Source organism: Nilaparvata lugens, chromosome 4, assembly GCF_014356525.2.
Source record: "Nilaparvata lugens isolate BPH chromosome 4, ASM1435652v1, whole genome shotgun sequence".
In the NCBI taxonomy this organism is placed as follows: domain Eukaryota; kingdom Metazoa; phylum Arthropoda; class Insecta; order Hemiptera; family Delphacidae; genus Nilaparvata; species Nilaparvata lugens.
This window is the reverse complement of record NC_052507.1, coordinates 17,808,326-17,825,013: the sequence shown is the minus strand read 5'-3', so window position 1 is coordinate 17,825,013 and position 16,688 is coordinate 17,808,326. Positions and strand designations below refer to the sequence as shown.

At 34.4% G+C, this 16,688-nt stretch overlaps 1 protein-coding gene across 2 annotated transcripts in view; it reads right to left on the bottom strand.

The window, feature by feature from the left end:
* The window catches only part of LOC120348843 (zinc finger homeobox protein 3-like), a 44,910-nt gene extending 29,622 nt beyond the window's left edge, over window positions 1-15,288 (bottom strand). Inside the window, exon 1 of one of the 2 annotated variants that reach the window (XM_039426823.1) lies at window positions 15,083-15,288. Coding sequence is in view for 1 of the 2 variants with exons in the window: in XM_039426822.1 (XP_039282756.1) it covers window positions 3,021-3,072 (52 nt within the window). In the remaining variant the exon portion in view is untranslated. Of the gene's footprint in view, window positions 1-3,020; window positions 3,243-15,082 lie in introns of those variants that run through there. The other variant, XM_039426822.1, reaches the window with a different exon arrangement.
* Window positions 15,289-16,688: the final 1,400 nt, after the last annotated feature.

The window sequence follows — 16,688 nt, the reverse complement described above, 5'->3', positions numbered from 1 at the left end:
GTATCACAAATTCTGTATCACAATCTGTAATAATTCATAGTAGCCTAGATTCTAAAAATCACTATAGTGAGGTCCACGTTATAATGGCAGTGATGAAAGATAGGAGGAAAACGTTGCCGTTTCTCTGTCTTGTCAATGCCTTCTATAGACGGTAGCTGATATCGATTTTTTGATGTAATATTAACTGTTCATTCTCGTTTAAAATGATCAATTATATTTTATTAAGCAAGAAATTATATATTTCTCAATAATTTCATAATGAATTTCCATTATTACGATGAAATATTTTGTTAATCATTGATTCTAAATTGTTAAAAGACGATCTGGCAACAGAGCAAAGCGAGAAAGAGATAGCGCTATCAGCTTTGTTTAATGATAGACAAGGATAGCAATACCATTGCTAATCATACACTGCCATTATAACGTGGACCTCACTATAGTGTCTTGGCAATGCATTTCTCCCAAGTTGAAGAGGATCTTCATCATAGTCTCTCGACAAAATAATTCTACGTTTTCTGTATAGAGTCAGATCTTTTTAGAGAAATTGTGTAAAATTTTGGTCATCTCTGAATTTTTATATTTAGTGAAGACTTTCGCAACATTTTGGGAAAGTCAGCTCTTCTCGTCAAAAGTTCAAATCCGGGGAAATAATGAACTGGTTGACAGGAAGTATTGTATTATTGTCTTTCGATGGGAAGGGAATCTGTGAAAGCTCAGAGCTCAGAGCTGAGAGATCTCGGTTGAGTCAGTTGATGCGCTCCACTAGTCATTGAAACAATCGGGTGTAACTGTCCGAATTTGTCACCTGTATTGTCCATAGAAACGACAAACTGTCTATTGTTACATTATTGCTACTGCGTCACTCTACGTACTCTGGCTGAAAAACAATGGGACTCCATTGAGAGTGATTTACATTCTCTGCATTCAAATGACCAAAATATACATATCGAGATACGATTTGAGATTGATCATTTTTATCCAAATAGATTCCATTATCAAACTGCGATTAATTGAAATTTTCTACTAGGATTATGTCTTTGAATTGTGTACATGTGATGATTTCCCAATCGGATATATTCATAGATAATGGTGAGAGATGAATATACCTACAATCTTAGGAGGGTTCCGCAACTTCTGTAAGTCAATTTGAGCATATTTTGAATGTCGAGTTACGTTTTTAAAAAATTATTTTTTCACTGAAACTACATATTTAACGGATAGGTAATTTAATGGAAGAGATTCGGAATATCGAGTAAATTGGAAAAATCGATTTGACCGTCAACTTGAATAAATGGTAATAAAAATTAACAAAACCTGATAGTTGTAGTCTATACACGGATATTTACCATTGTTGATTATTGTTATCCACCTATTTTATTCTCTCCAGTATGAAGAATTCAGAATTTATTTCCTTCACTATATGATTATTTGTTACAATTAAGTGATTCGATCATTACAATCCGGCCGCAGAATATTATATTCATTGGAAAAAAACTACAATGAAATACTCTAGGCACAAATACTTCTTGGTAGTTACCTCAGTGCTATTGGAGGAACAAAAGAGTATTCCGTATGTACTGGAATACTCTGTGAAGTATAAAAACGGATTTTTGCAAAAAAATAAATCAAATACGCATGCATCATCCCCATGTATAGTTAACAAGTAAAAGCATTACTCTTGACTGTGAAAGTTTGACTATAGCTTTTTCATGTGAGCACTTCTTCGCAGTTCCTGTGAAAGTCATTCAAGTCGCTTCTAAATTGAAGATTTCACATTTGGAATTGCAATATTGAGAAAAACGAACTGTTGTGGAGAGCTGATCGAAAATACTCCAAATTTGGTAGGATCTTAAATCAACTGGTTGACCAAATTGATTCTGGTCCCGTCGCTGTTTCCAATCAGAGAATACTGGAAAAGGAAGCAATGATATGCAAGTTTCAATGTTCCGACTTTAAACTTGACTATTGACTCTTTCGATGCTGAAATTGTATAGCCAGTTGGTTAGTGCAGAGCAGACAGCCTGCTCGAATTGCCTACCAGTAGGCCTAGGCCTTCTCTTGGAAAGGCAAGTGACTCAACCTTAGCCTTACCTTACCATCAGCGGAAGCTGTACTGTGGCAATAACCTTCTACGGTCTTTATCTCCTATTTTTTGCGCTCTCTGTCACCTGTAATGCTGAAGGTAATCAGTCATATATCTGAAGATGTTCTTCAAACTTCCATTGTAATTCCTCGGTTAACAAGTTTCCTCACATTCTTTTCAATTAAAAATGTTTGTAGAAAATTGAACTTTTATTTTATTTAACTTCAATATTATGAAGTTGTGTTTAATTTTGTAAATATTGAGAAATGAAGGGAAATTTGTATCTCATATTTTAATTGAAAACGTTGAATTGAATTGAAATCATTCAATTATGTGAACTAACTGTGACTCTAGGATAGTTACTGACTATTAACAAGCGATAAACTGAAAAAAACAAAAAGCTACTGATGTGATGTGGACTCTCATGCTGTTGTAAAAGATTTAGCTTCGCGGACTTTAGATTATATTGAGTATATTTTCAGTCTTGAGAACGTCACTTTTAAAACTCTCAACTAGTTAAGATCAGAATTCACTTAATTTTAAAAGATAGGCTTATATCAATTTTTTTAATACTTTTAATGTAGATGAAGAGTTTTGTGTAATTAATAGTTTTTCAAAAATTCGACTGAGTCACTGACGATGTTGTAGAACCGTTCCATGATGAAATAAAATTCAGTCAGCTTGAAAATTTGTCCTGTGTGGTCACGAAACCATATTCCTGTACCAAATAAAACTGTAGAATTTGACAATATATGTGTTTTTTATTTCAATATAGTTTTCCATAATTTGCCCACATATTATTCATAATATAACCGTATTTAATGTAATAAAATTGTAACATCATTACAATGATATTACAATATCATGTTGAATTATCATGCATATGGTTATGGGTATTTCATTGGTAAATCATCCAATAGTATCATACTCCTGTTACCTTCAATAGCTAGACCGCCTTCTTCGAGATCTGTCATTCCAAACCGGAGCATATTACAATTTACGAATCAAGTAATCACAAAAGCTAATCACTTTCACAAACTTATTAACAATCAAGTCGCATCCATATACGACTAGAAGTACAAACCACACAAAGCCTCATAAACTAAAAGGGAAGAAGTATTTAATGATCAGCTCCACTTGTAAGAAGACACAAATATTGACTGAATATTGAACGAGTCCCATAAGTTCACATTGACATGAGTTCGACATGACGTAATCCCTATCCGTAATGCATGAGCAGTCTGACTCATTGCAGGTGATTCACTCTTAACTGGTTGGTCTTTGAAGAAACTTTAGAGATTCTTCCATCTTCATATTTCTCGAAAACACTTGATTATTCTAATGCAAATTTTAATATCTTCACGTGAAAGCTTGAATAAAAGAACGACCGTTTAGTGCTTAGCTTGATGAAGTGCGTCGTTCAACTGAAGATCTATTCAGCTTCTCATTCAGTAGCTTGAATGTAGTTTGCTAAATGTTCGCCTAATATGGAAACTGAAAGGACAAACACAGTCAAACATTTTTATTGATATCGTATCTATAAATACCTCAGACAACGTTCGGAGCTAAACTCAAAAGGATTAGAATGCGATAAAGAGTGAAGGAAAGAATAGAGATAATAAGGTGATGTGGTGGTGAGTGGAGAGTGGATGATGCGGAAGAAATAAAGGAAATTGAAAGGAGAGAGAGAAGCTATTCTGATTGCGATAATCAGACTCTTCTCTCGGAAAGATTTGCAGGCTTCACTGACCGTTCTATGCTTGAATATGACTTTTATCGCTACCTAGCAGCAGAGAAATTTTATACAGATTGTTTATTCTATACTAGCAGTGTGCAGCCCACCTAAACTACATTGATACATATTATTGTATTACTGTATTAATTTCTCATTATCCTTTTCTATCACTCTCGCAAAAGCCTACCTACAAACTACCATTCTAAGCAATGCAATTATATAGGCATCATCCTCAGAATACTGTATTGAAATTTTTAAATCTTTCATGACGATATTACATGAAATATATTATGAAATCGCCAATTAAAGTTGCATTGTGAGAAATAAACTCAAAATGTAAAATCAACATTGTTAATAATATCGAGTGACCTGGCTTGCTCAGGTGTCAGAGTTGAAAAAGGTCGCAACTGTATTCTATTACATGGGGAGTTCGGAAGTTTCGTCACCACAAAATTTCTGTTACTTTCCTGAATTGAAATACTATTGTGTTGTAGTAATAATCATTATTATGGATCAAGACTAATTTCCATATGATAAATACTCATAATATTATTGTAGATATTATTGAGAGCTGTTTCGATCACGGTTGATAGTTTATGGCTGTTAATGACACTTCATATAAAAATATATTTTTTCATATGATATATTCATCTACATATTCTTTATTGATTGATACAATAAGTACATCATCAAAATGATAGGGAGAGAAAAAAATAAGGGTACCTTGTGCTATTCCTCTCCCAAATTTAGATAAGGTTACACTGTGTAACCTTACACATATTCCGAAGTAGGATAAGTCTTGTAGTTGTTATATTATATTTTCATAATATCAACTTATATTTATTTGAATTATAGTATATATTTCATATCTATCTATAAAAATTGTTATATTTTGGAATCTCTCTCAAATATAATTTTTCCAGCACTGAACCAAAATTAACTCTACCCTCAGCGTTATTCTTCGAGTGAAAGTTTCTCACTGCTATAGTGTCTGATCCAATGATAAAAGGGGCAACAAAAGTAATAATAATTATAGTCTTGAACGTATGTGATGAGTTGACTGACAGCTTGCATGTGTCTTGCCAAATAGCCTACTCACCAGAGTGTAGAGGTAAAGGTAATAGGTATAACTATAGCGTATAGGTAATAGGTATAGGCTCTATTGGTAGGAATTGAGTGTGAAGGCTGAATCCCTCCCATCCAGTCTAGAGCAGTGAGTATAGAATGCAATTCTATAGTTACATTCTATACTCACTGGTCTAGAGCCATACAATATGGTTGGTTATACGGTAACAAAGTATAGATAAACATGAACTAAAAGTCCTAACTCCGCCTAATAAAGAATTTTTTCATTTCATTTCATTTTCATTTCATTTCATTTCATTTCATTTCAACTATGAATATAAGGACTATACACATTCACGGTTTATCTCTATCATACATGACGGACTTGTGAGTTGGCCGGAAGAAATCTCACTTTTATTAAATAGTGCCAGGCCCACTATCTAGAGCTCGTTACCTGCCAATCAAATGGCAAACCTCTCATTAAACTGCTGTACTATAACATGTACTCCCACTCACAACTTACAACGCTTCTTGATTACGGTATATAGATCAAGGTGGGCAAATTTATAAAAAGTACAGTATCTTTCATAACTTCTCTATTTTTTTTTTTATTTCATAGGATACTAGCCGGCAGGCTCGCTTCGCTTCCTCTCTCCGTCTAATCAGGATATCGATTCATTCAAGACATTATTCATGTCTAACCTTTTCAAGTCCTCAATTTTTGGAAAAATAATTAAACACAGAACAAACAAAACGAAATAAAAACACAAATATATTGTCAAATTCTACCGTTTAAACAGCAGAATTTGACAATATGTTTGTGTTTTCATTTCGTTATAGAACGGTTCTACAACATCGACAGTGACTCAGTCGAATTTATACAGAACAAACAGTTGAAACGTTTCTATCGGTGTATCCGGCATAATTTGGTGATATCTCTGAGACCCTCCAACTTTAAACCAACCAATAATATTGGTGGAATAAGAAGCGCATAAGTATAGTGACAGTATAAAATGAATATAAAATGACACTATGATCAGTCATTCTAAAAAACATATTTAATTTGAATACAAAAGAGAAACTAAAAAATAGCGTAATTTTAAGGTCATCTTAGCACACCATTTTGAGACTTTGGTTGGAATTGAGCACCAAATTGAAAACAAAATTTATTGGTTCTAGGAAAAGCTTAGGGAACGCCGAGAAAACTCTTGGAAACGGCAATTTTAAGCGAATCTTCCAATGGTCACACCATTTATCAACTAACTTTTGCTAAACCTTAATATGGACCTTGAACAATTCCGTGACAATTAGTTCTTGAATAAAACCAGAGATAAAATATATTAACCAGAGTTGAATATATTCTTCTGTCCGATAAAACTGAGAAAACGCAAAAAAAACGTTTGAAAAATGCCTATTTGTATATTTGTTTTTCGTCCTACAGACCTAATTCTCTCACAAACTGTATTTCCCCAACAAAGAAACAGTCATGATAATATGTTTCTGTGATAAAGATAGAAACAAAAATGATTTTTTTCTTCCTAATGAGAGTATCTTTGAAATGAAGCTGAAGATTTCCATATCACGTACTGTATCAAAACTGTAAATTGTTGACAAAGAAGTTTAGAATAGTTGAAAATGGAATGGAACTGAGTAGGCCTACCGTGCGACAAAAAGCTAGCAAAATATATAATTAATATATACAATTTCATAAGATTCCTTTTTACTATTACAACTAGATGAATGGGAGCTTTTAGAAAAGATAAAAGTTTGTTTAAAATACGTAAAAATAGAAATTCCCAGTACCGGTAAGTTAAATTACGCGTAGTTAAATTTTTATTTGTTAAACCTGTATTTATGAATAGAAAAATGTATCTGCCTTGTGTTTACAATACTACTGATCGGCTATCCATCGGTGATTGACCGATCGAATCGGGAAGCAGTCACTTGTAAAGAAAATGGATTTCAGTACTTGAAGGAGTTATTAGTCACACTAGCCGAATATTCTTCTCAAGAAGGTCTACTGTTGCAGCCAGCTATTCCTAGAATAGCTTGCAGCTCCTAAATATAGTGAGATTCACTAATCTGTCAGTCAGAATTGGTTGAATGAGAAACATTGATGGAATTTATGGAGAATTCTGACAGTTTGAATACATTAACAGCATAATGATCCATCTATCGGAATGACTATTCTCCCAACAGTTTTCTCAAGCATTGAACTCGGGTGAACCCTCATGAGTGGTTATCCACTCTAGAAGCTGATGTTATTCTATTATTGATACCAGGACTAGGATATGGCTGAAACTGTTTCATTTTAGTTCGGTACTTGAATATTGAAAGAATGTTTCTGAGGGCCTCTTTTCAAGATAAGTCTATTCAGTTTATATTCATCGATCAATAACTCGAGAGGAAAACATTATTGTACTCATATTTTGGCAACAACTAGTTGAATATTAAAACGCCATTTAAGGTTGACTATTCTTCTATTTTTAAATGAAGAGAAACTTAGTAACTAGCAAAATCAAAAGGATAATATGAGAAAGAATGGGAGCATATGCAATTTGAAGAATAAACCATGTACCTATTTTCTTCGTTTCGTACCTAGTAAAACCCAAATGATATTATGGAATGAATAAAGAGGAAAAATGTATCATTTGAAAAATATACCATATGTATGGTACATTCTTCCATTTGATTTTGTTACTGAATTTCTCTCCATTTGTTGTTGTACAGCGGTTCTCATGACCATATTTATTTTGGAATACTTGGGCGTGTCTTCTCTCGGCCAATACAGTGGAGCTCAACCTTCATTGGTCAACCACTAATGGCCAACCGCAGAGCTTCACGCTCCACCCATTCTATATATTCTAGTGCTCAATGTTTGAGCTTTTAGTTTACTAGAGATCAAATTGTTTTAAGAAATAGTGTTTTTGACAAGGTAAAGTTTCATCTAATATATATCTACCAAAACATCACCTTCACAACAACACAGAAAGCATGTACAATTGGTAGCATACAATGTTCAAGTACAATTACATTATTCCCCCTTTATATCAACTAGTAGTTCTGTGAACAGTAGACCTCGCGCAGTTATAACGACGTCCCAAACCATAAGCACATTCACACTGATACACTAACTATTTATTTGATCAGATCATGCTTACACAAGATTTAATTATCATATAACGCTTTCCGGAATTTAGCGCGAGAAAACCAGAAGACATCTAGTCGCCCAGATGAGCTGTTATAAGTTCTTTGCATCCTATTTAATAGTGCATAAAAATAGCATTCAATGAGGCATGCAATGAGGCATGCAATTTATAGTCTACACAGCTGCTAATTTTTTACCAAGTTACATTGAGATATTGAATTGCATGCGTCATGGCATGCAATTTATAGTCAACTCGACAGCTGATTTATGATGAATAATTCTATAGTCTAATTTTCACTCTAATATTGGCGTATGAAGGAGGCTCCTTTTTCCTTTTATATTATCCTTTGAAAAGCAAAATTTTCCAAAAACCTTATATATACGTCGACGCGCAATTTAAAAAGGAACAAACCTGTCAAATTTCATGAAAATCTATTACCGCGTTTCGCCGTAAATGCGCAACATATAAATATATAAACATTTAAACATTAAGAGAAATGCCAAACCGTCGACTTGAATCTTATACCTCACTTCGCTCGGTCAATTAAATACGTTTCTCATAGAATATATTCATGTGGGTTAAGTGGAAGAGGGGGCTCTTATTGCCTCAATTTCACCCACATCACTTTTAAAATTGTAAAGTGTAAATAAAAGGCATTAGGGTATCTATCTATCTATGTATAGTTCCTAATAGAGAAAATGAAAAGGTCCCTTCAATTCCTCCAGGTTCATCAGTAAATACATCATTTGAATTCAATCAAACCTGGAATTTGAAATTCTGTGTGAAACTTCGCCTCGGCTCTATAACCTTGACTCTGAAAGCTATTCTTCTTTGGTGGAAGAAAAGAAATAATGATGACTGATCAAGATTTTATCGATTTTCTTTCCCATTGATACTGTTTTGTTAGGACTGCTTTTTTAGCCAATTCTAATTCAGTATTGATTCATTCTGAAAGCATAGACTAGCCATCAGAATGTTGTAGCCTATTTGAATAATACAGTCAAGATATTGTAAATTGTAATAGAATAAAATGTATTTAATAGTGTATGAAATAAAATAAAAATCACCCAGTATCCTTTCATAGTTGTAGTCCTATAATAGTTCCATAATGAAAGTGTGAGTGTATCTGTATGAAACCAAAGGAATTCGAAATAAATTTAGAATAAAGACCTTTGAATAAATACTACACCCATTTTTGAAAATACCCGCTTTAAACTTATTCCTAATTTTGAAATTCCGTGAATGGTATACTCCTAAACGCTTCTCTATGGATCGTATTGGAAAGAACTCTCCACTTTTCATATCCTATCCAGAAAAAGCTTGTTCTTCGATGAAAAAAACTCTGGATAAGGCATTTCAAAAACGTAAATGAACTTTTTCAATTCACTGATCAGTGAAACAATATTAGCTTCTTTATACTTATGTAAGGGGCGTGGTCCAGGTGCATCAACTAGCCGGAACCGTTGATTTACTAGGCTGAATCACAGTTTTATTACATTATAAAATCCATTAGATATGACCTTCGTTTTCTTGGCCACTTTTCATCTGCTTTGTGTCTGAGTCATCAGCGTCTGCATGCAACAATGAGCACTGAGCAGCATGATTCTTGTCGGGGAGAAGCTTCAAAATGCTTCTGTCCATCACCATTATATTCCATTACAGGGGTGTGTCCAGGAAATACATTTGTGATGTTACAGATTTAATATGTGATATTATTGAATATGTCTGACGGGATGCATACATCTATGTAAAAAGTTTAATTCGATTGTTGAAATTACCTGAGCTACCATGGAAAGATGACGCTGGAAATTTAATTTTTAATTTATGAATAAAGAGGATTCCAATAGAATTGATCAAAATAATTAATTGGGGTGGAATTTCAAAAATATCTAGTTAAGTGTCTTCTAACAATTATTAATGACAATAATATTGAAATCATAGTCACAAATTCTTCATTCCGTTTATTTGAGTAGTATGGTTACACTGCCTCGCATAGTCGAGAATATAATATTATAATTGAGTGGTGTCTTCTAACAATTTTTGAAATCATAGTCACTAACTCTTTATTCCGTTCATTTGACACTGCCTCGCATACTGTCTCTCCAAGTATATGGAAGCTTATGCCATGATAACATACTACGGTACTTCTTTGATCAATAGATAGATCATAGATGAATAGATTGGTAAAATAAAATTGGTTTTATACTACTTAACAAGAGTAAGGATTTTAATGCTGATACCAAATTAACAGAGGTAAAATAGAATAAAATTATTATAATATTGCATAACTGTTTTACTTTTAAACGTGAAAACTCTTTATTCTCCAAACAAAACAACCAGGAATATGGAAATGATAACATTTCAAATAGATAAATTGGAGGCTTCTCTTATGAGCTCATGCCTGATAAAATTCAATTCTAGCTAATCTATATCACCGGAGAAATTGGAGATCTCACCAAATATCCAGAAGTATTAGAAGTCTTGAATATTACTCATCTACAGAATTCTTGGAATAAACGCAAGGAGTAACGAGCCTTGAAGTAGTGAGACGAGTCAACAGAGAATAACAATTGTTCGACACAACCAAACACCGTGAATATTGTCTTACTTGGGCTTGGGGCATATTATGCAAACAATGGAAGATACACTTTGCTTCTGTTTCTGGGGAAATATTAAGGTCGTGAGAGCAACAGGAATACAGGAGCATATTATGAGAGAAAATAGATACTATCATTATTGTTTTTGTTACTAAGGTTCTACACTAAAAAACTTGCTTTTGCTACAGAGTATGAATTCTAGATTCTACAATTTTAAGGAATTTAATCGATACTCAGTATTCAATGCTTTTGTAGAAGATGCGTGATTTTGCATCACACATTATTGCGCAACCTCATTCACGGGACGGTCGCAATTTATTTGAAATTTATTGAATAAGGGGTTGGGGTTGGGGCAGTCCAGACCATGCACCCTCGCGCTCATTTAGATTTCGTGCGCTGACCAGTCACGTGACCCAGAATCACAGTGACCGACGGCACCTTATTTGCAAAGCAGGTCGACCAGGCGGTCGATCCGTTTTATCGCCGAAAAGAGTTTGACCCCTCTCCAACAGTGAACTGTAACATATTCTTCAATGAAGGACTTCTGGGCTGCATTTTAGAGAATACTTCGGTACTATTATCATGTGATATTTTCATTTTTCCATCTAATCAAACCAATATTTAACTCAGTTATTTCAATATTACAATGATAAAAAACTCCATTTTTTCTCAAGATCCAACCTACCAAATTTCAGATTGTCATCCTAAAATTGTGGCGTAGAGGCCTAATGACAGGAACAAATGAGAAAAATTGAAAAATGGCAGAAAGCCTGCTAATCAACTATCTCCGTAAACAAAGCCATAGTGCATGACAGGTAGTTGATGGTAACGTCAGCACAGGTAGGGCTCCTACACTAGCTGATATAGATTAGCTGAAATCAACAAATTTTTATTGGTGTAGGAGCCCTACACCAAGTTTAAGGGTGACCACTTTCAGAGCCGAACTCCCCTAAATGCCAATTATGAGTTTAAAAACCGCCACCCGGTGGTTCAGACCCACGTTGGTCCAATCATTATCTTCATCTATCTCTCATTACCTTCGCACAAGCCTAGAACTTCGAAAAAATCCAGCGGCTACTAGAATAATTTTTGTGATTGGTACCGAATCGTTTTGTACCACAGCAAGGTTCGTTATTGAGAATAGTTTACAAACACGGCCATATCATGTATTTTATATCCTTATGGTTCCAAGATATTTTTTCTTTTTAGGTCCACTAATAGCCAAAAACTCCAAAATAATCGCATATTTCACAAATAATTCACCCTTACAATCAATGGTACACCTCTATTTACTGATGCAAGGCTTTTGATAATCGAGGATATTATTACGTTGGAATTTTTCTATATTTCTTCTGAGCTATTAAGTATAAACCATAGGATTTGGTCAAGTTTCATAACTTTTTCTATTTCTAACAATAGGATTCCACTATAACATTCGTCAATATTAATTTTATTATTTTATTATTAATTTGTTTGATATTCTACTGTGAAAAATGTAGAAAGTTTCAATCTCGTTGGTCCGATACTCTCCTGTCGCTCAAAAAAAGTTACAAACAAAAAATTGGAGTTTTTTAATCAGTAATTTTAGCAAACCCTGCAGCGGATAATTCGTCGTAGAAACTTCGGATTGAGTTTTCAAGTCTCGTCTATTCATCTTCTTCAATAACTTATCACACAATAATTCTTCCCAAACCATTGAAGTTTACTCATAAAAACCGGGATACATCCCAGCTCTTGAGGTTTTTTTTGGATGTTTTCTGTAATAATAAAGCTACTCTCGTAACAATGTTGACAGAAAAATTATTAAGCTCTTGGTATAGTCAGAGGTAGTCCAATTATTAAATGACTGGTATGGACTAAAATCTAATTTGAGAACTCAATGAATGATTGACTGATTCTTTCCAGTATGATAGTGGTTCAGATTGGCTTCACCAACTTATATGTTTGTTATAGCTTCTATTGTATCCTATTCATTTTCCACTCAACAATGAGAGACCACAAAATTATCGATTCTTATTTCCTTCTAGACCGCAAATAGAATTGAATTATTGTAGTGAAGCGTTCGATGTTAGAGCTATCTGTAGCTGGAGATCATAGACCTTGTTTGCGTTCTAAGTTCAAACACAGGGGTTGTTATTGATTCTCATATACAGCAGTATTGTTGGTTGCTTCATCTAATTTCAGATAGAAGAATAGGGTTGTAGCTTCACAATGTCATACTATACCGATAGGCTCTACTCCATTTCAAATCATTCTTTCAGTGTCTACTTCCGTCTCAATTTGTAGACTAGTTTTTCATATTTTTTCTTCAAAAACCAGTTTCCATTTGGAAACATCATTGATGTACCTAATAAAGTTTGAAAAAAAGTCGGGTAATAATAAAAATACTTGAGAAAATCAAGTTCACAGTGAATAATTTATTAATAATTGATGTATATTGAATTTAAGTCAATGATCTCTGTTTCAGGAAACGAAAAGAGCCTATTTTCAAATGAGAGAAAAATAAATTGAAATAAAAGATTAGGCGCCTGTTTCATTGACCGAGCCACGGTATATAGAAGATATACCGATATAGATATAGCCGATATAGATTTTCATCTAATTACCGTGGACCGAGCGAACCATCGACTAAGATTCAAGTCGATGGTTTAGCATTTTGAATGTTTAAATGTTCATATGTTGCACATTTACGGCGAAACGCGGTAATAGATTTTCATGAAATTTGACAGGTATGTTCCTTTTTTAACTTCGCGTCGACGTTTATACAAGGTTTTTGGAAATTTTGCATTTCAAGGATAATATAAAAGAAAAAAGGAGCCTCCTTCATACGCCAATATTAGAGTAAAAATCAGACTATAGAATTATTCATCATAAATCAGCTGACAAGTGATTACACAGATGTGTGGAGAAGCCAGTCTATTGCTGTATTTCCATAAGGTCTATAGTTTCAATCAGGTACTTGTGGATGAGAATACTGCGTGAGGTCTACTGTTCACAATACTGCGTGAGTTTACATGCTCAATATAGCCGATAAAATCAGCTGTTCCTGTATTACTGCACTTCTAAGTTTTTATGAAACAGGGGCCAGGTGATAGGTGTAAAACTATTTTACCTGCATAAAATTGATCAGTTGCGACCTGAAAACTCTGACACTAGACCTGAGCAGCCAGGTCACTCTTATTATTATTATTATTACCTGCATAAAATTCATGAAAAAATCATTGATTGTCATGTGAAGGTAAGTGCGTAGTGAATATTTATTATTTTTCAGTGATATTTTATAGGCTTTTCATCAACTTCTTGAATTCATAGCCCAATTGATAAAATTTAATTAGGTTTCAAATATTGGAGTAGAGTGAAATGCTTCGCGGCAAAAATTAATACTAAAAATAATAAAACATTTGATGGTAAACCTATTATAATTTGGTTATTTATTATTGATTTTCTGTTGAACAACAGCCTGGGATGTTAATGTATTGATTGGCGAAAATTATCAATTGTTCAATCGCTAGAGAAGAATAGGCCAACACCAGTATGTCTCAAAACAATACAATGGATACAATACTCTCATTCATACCAAGCAAACATCAATACAAGAATCATCATCATTTCTCGTTTCAGTATGTGTTCAAACTTTAATCTTTGTCAAAACTCATCGGTTTGAAAACTTGGAATTTTCATCAAATTAATTTGCGAAACTTTGAATATCTTCAAATCAAATCTATAAATAATTATTCAAAAATTGAAAACAAAAGTAATTCACATAGCTCTATGCACTATCTCCGAAGTTCTATTGAACCTGTCAAAGCAACCAGAAGAAGAATACCATAATTATGTAGAGCATGATATCACCAATATAACACTACATTATCATTAAACATTTTTCAATTGCTGATTCTCTGTTATCAGGTAAAAGCAGGTAACACCGGTCGTCTATGACAGGCTACGACTCTACTGTTGCATAATTATACCGGCAGGTCTGATATCACAATTCAAGAATTCTTATCAAGGATATTGATGGAGATGAGAATTCTTAATGCGGATTCCCAGAGTGAACGTATCCGGTGAAGTGAGAATATAATTCATATGAGTTATAATGGGACTATTCATACTCGTTAGGCCGGATTGATGGAGTAGTACCATTCGAAATAAATTATTTTACTGTATCTATATTTTACTGTAATGGTCACTGTGACGGTCAAAGCCGGTTAAATTTTAATCGTGATTAATTTTACGAGGATCAATCAGAGAAGGCTTTTTCTCTGATTGGTTCTCGTGAAATTAATCACGATTAAAATTTAGCCGCCTTCTCTGATTGGTTCTCATGGAATTAATCACGATTAAAATTTAACCGGCTTTTGTGCAATCGGGACACTGACTTTGATACTGATATGCCTTCATTTTGCATGTACCGGCCGGTCAGAAACCGGTATCATGAGGTATAGTAACTCACCAAAGTAGCGGTCAGACGCAAAGGTGGGGGGTCATGTAGTGTCCTCACGCATGTAAAGATCGTAGCTGCAGTAGGGTCTGCCAATCAACCAGTCCTGGGGACACCGCATCTATTATCACCTGCCGTGATAAAAGATTATCAGCTGCCGTGATATTAAGCGCGGTAGACCGACCGACTTCACAGAAGACACAAGCAACACTGCAAGCTACGCCGTCGGCAGTCGGCACTTGTTATGATGTGCACGTGGTCCCCCCTTGACCTCCTCCTCCAACACTCACACCCCCGCCGGTCACGTGATCGACCACCTGCACCCCCCTCCCCACCGCCTGATGTGATGCACCTGTCATGATTCACTTCTGAGGTAGACACCGAAGACCGGAGGCGGAAATTGCAACGCCCGCTATTAGGCGCAGAAAGAAAACGTTGGAATGGCATCTGGAAAGAAGGGAAAGACCTTTCAATAGAGAGATAGTGCAACAATGCAGTTTATAATGCTACAAAACTCTTAAACTCAATCGTAAATTTGAAAGTGTGCTATGAGGACCTAAGAAGGATGAATAAATTCGTCTTGGTGTCGTCAAATATATAGGTTTAAAGATTTACACAGTAATGTTGTGGAATTTCTCCATAATAATATAGTGAAACAAATTAGACGTTGTCGGTTCCATATGTTATTTATTTTGATCAAAATAGCTTCGAGATGCTCAGGGCATCCATCATCAGTGAGCGGATTCTCAACACCTCAAAAATTTATTGAAGATAATGATCTGAGCATCAAATCTATTATTTCGATAAAATTAGTTATATTTAGAACTGATAGCATCTTTTCCATTCTTCCCAAATATAATATATTTCTTATTTAGAAGTGAATAAACAGTCAGTGTACTACTGCTCTATAATGCTCACAAATAATAATACATTTAGCACTCTTTCAATACTCTTTTAACAGTACCGTATTTGCGATCGTCATCTTGTTCTACTTATGACTAAATCAGAGAATTTTATATGACCTCTCACTTATTGGAATTTTAATAAAGTCAATATAATACCCCACTATAATAAGTACAGTTTTATAATTCAATCATTGTGGCGCTTCATTTGAAATGCATTCCAATCCTGCAAAGGAACCGAGCACGGTGATTATAATATTTTTTTTCGGGAATGAACTGTATCACAAAAGAAACACCATATTTATTCCAAGGAATTCAAATTTTTAAACCGACACAGAGTGATGGCTACTGAGATGTGCAGTCTGATTCTACCCCTGCCTATTGATACTATTGGAGAGGTCCATAATTTGAGAACTATTTACGATACAGCGTATTTCGCGTAATGCGTCAAAAATTTTGCACCAAAATGGCGATATTTACGGCGTTGTTTGCTTTATATTAATATCAGATAGGGAAACTTCCAGTTATAAGGTACAAAATGCATGTGATGATAAATCTATACATCATTCAAATTAACTTCCAACTTGGGATGGACATGCGCAGCAGAGAAGGCATACAGCGGCAGGGATACAGCGGATGGTATGTTACCGTTGTGTACTGGCCAGCGTTCTCTAATTTCCAGTGAGTATTCAAGCGCTAATGTTAAACTTAGAAAC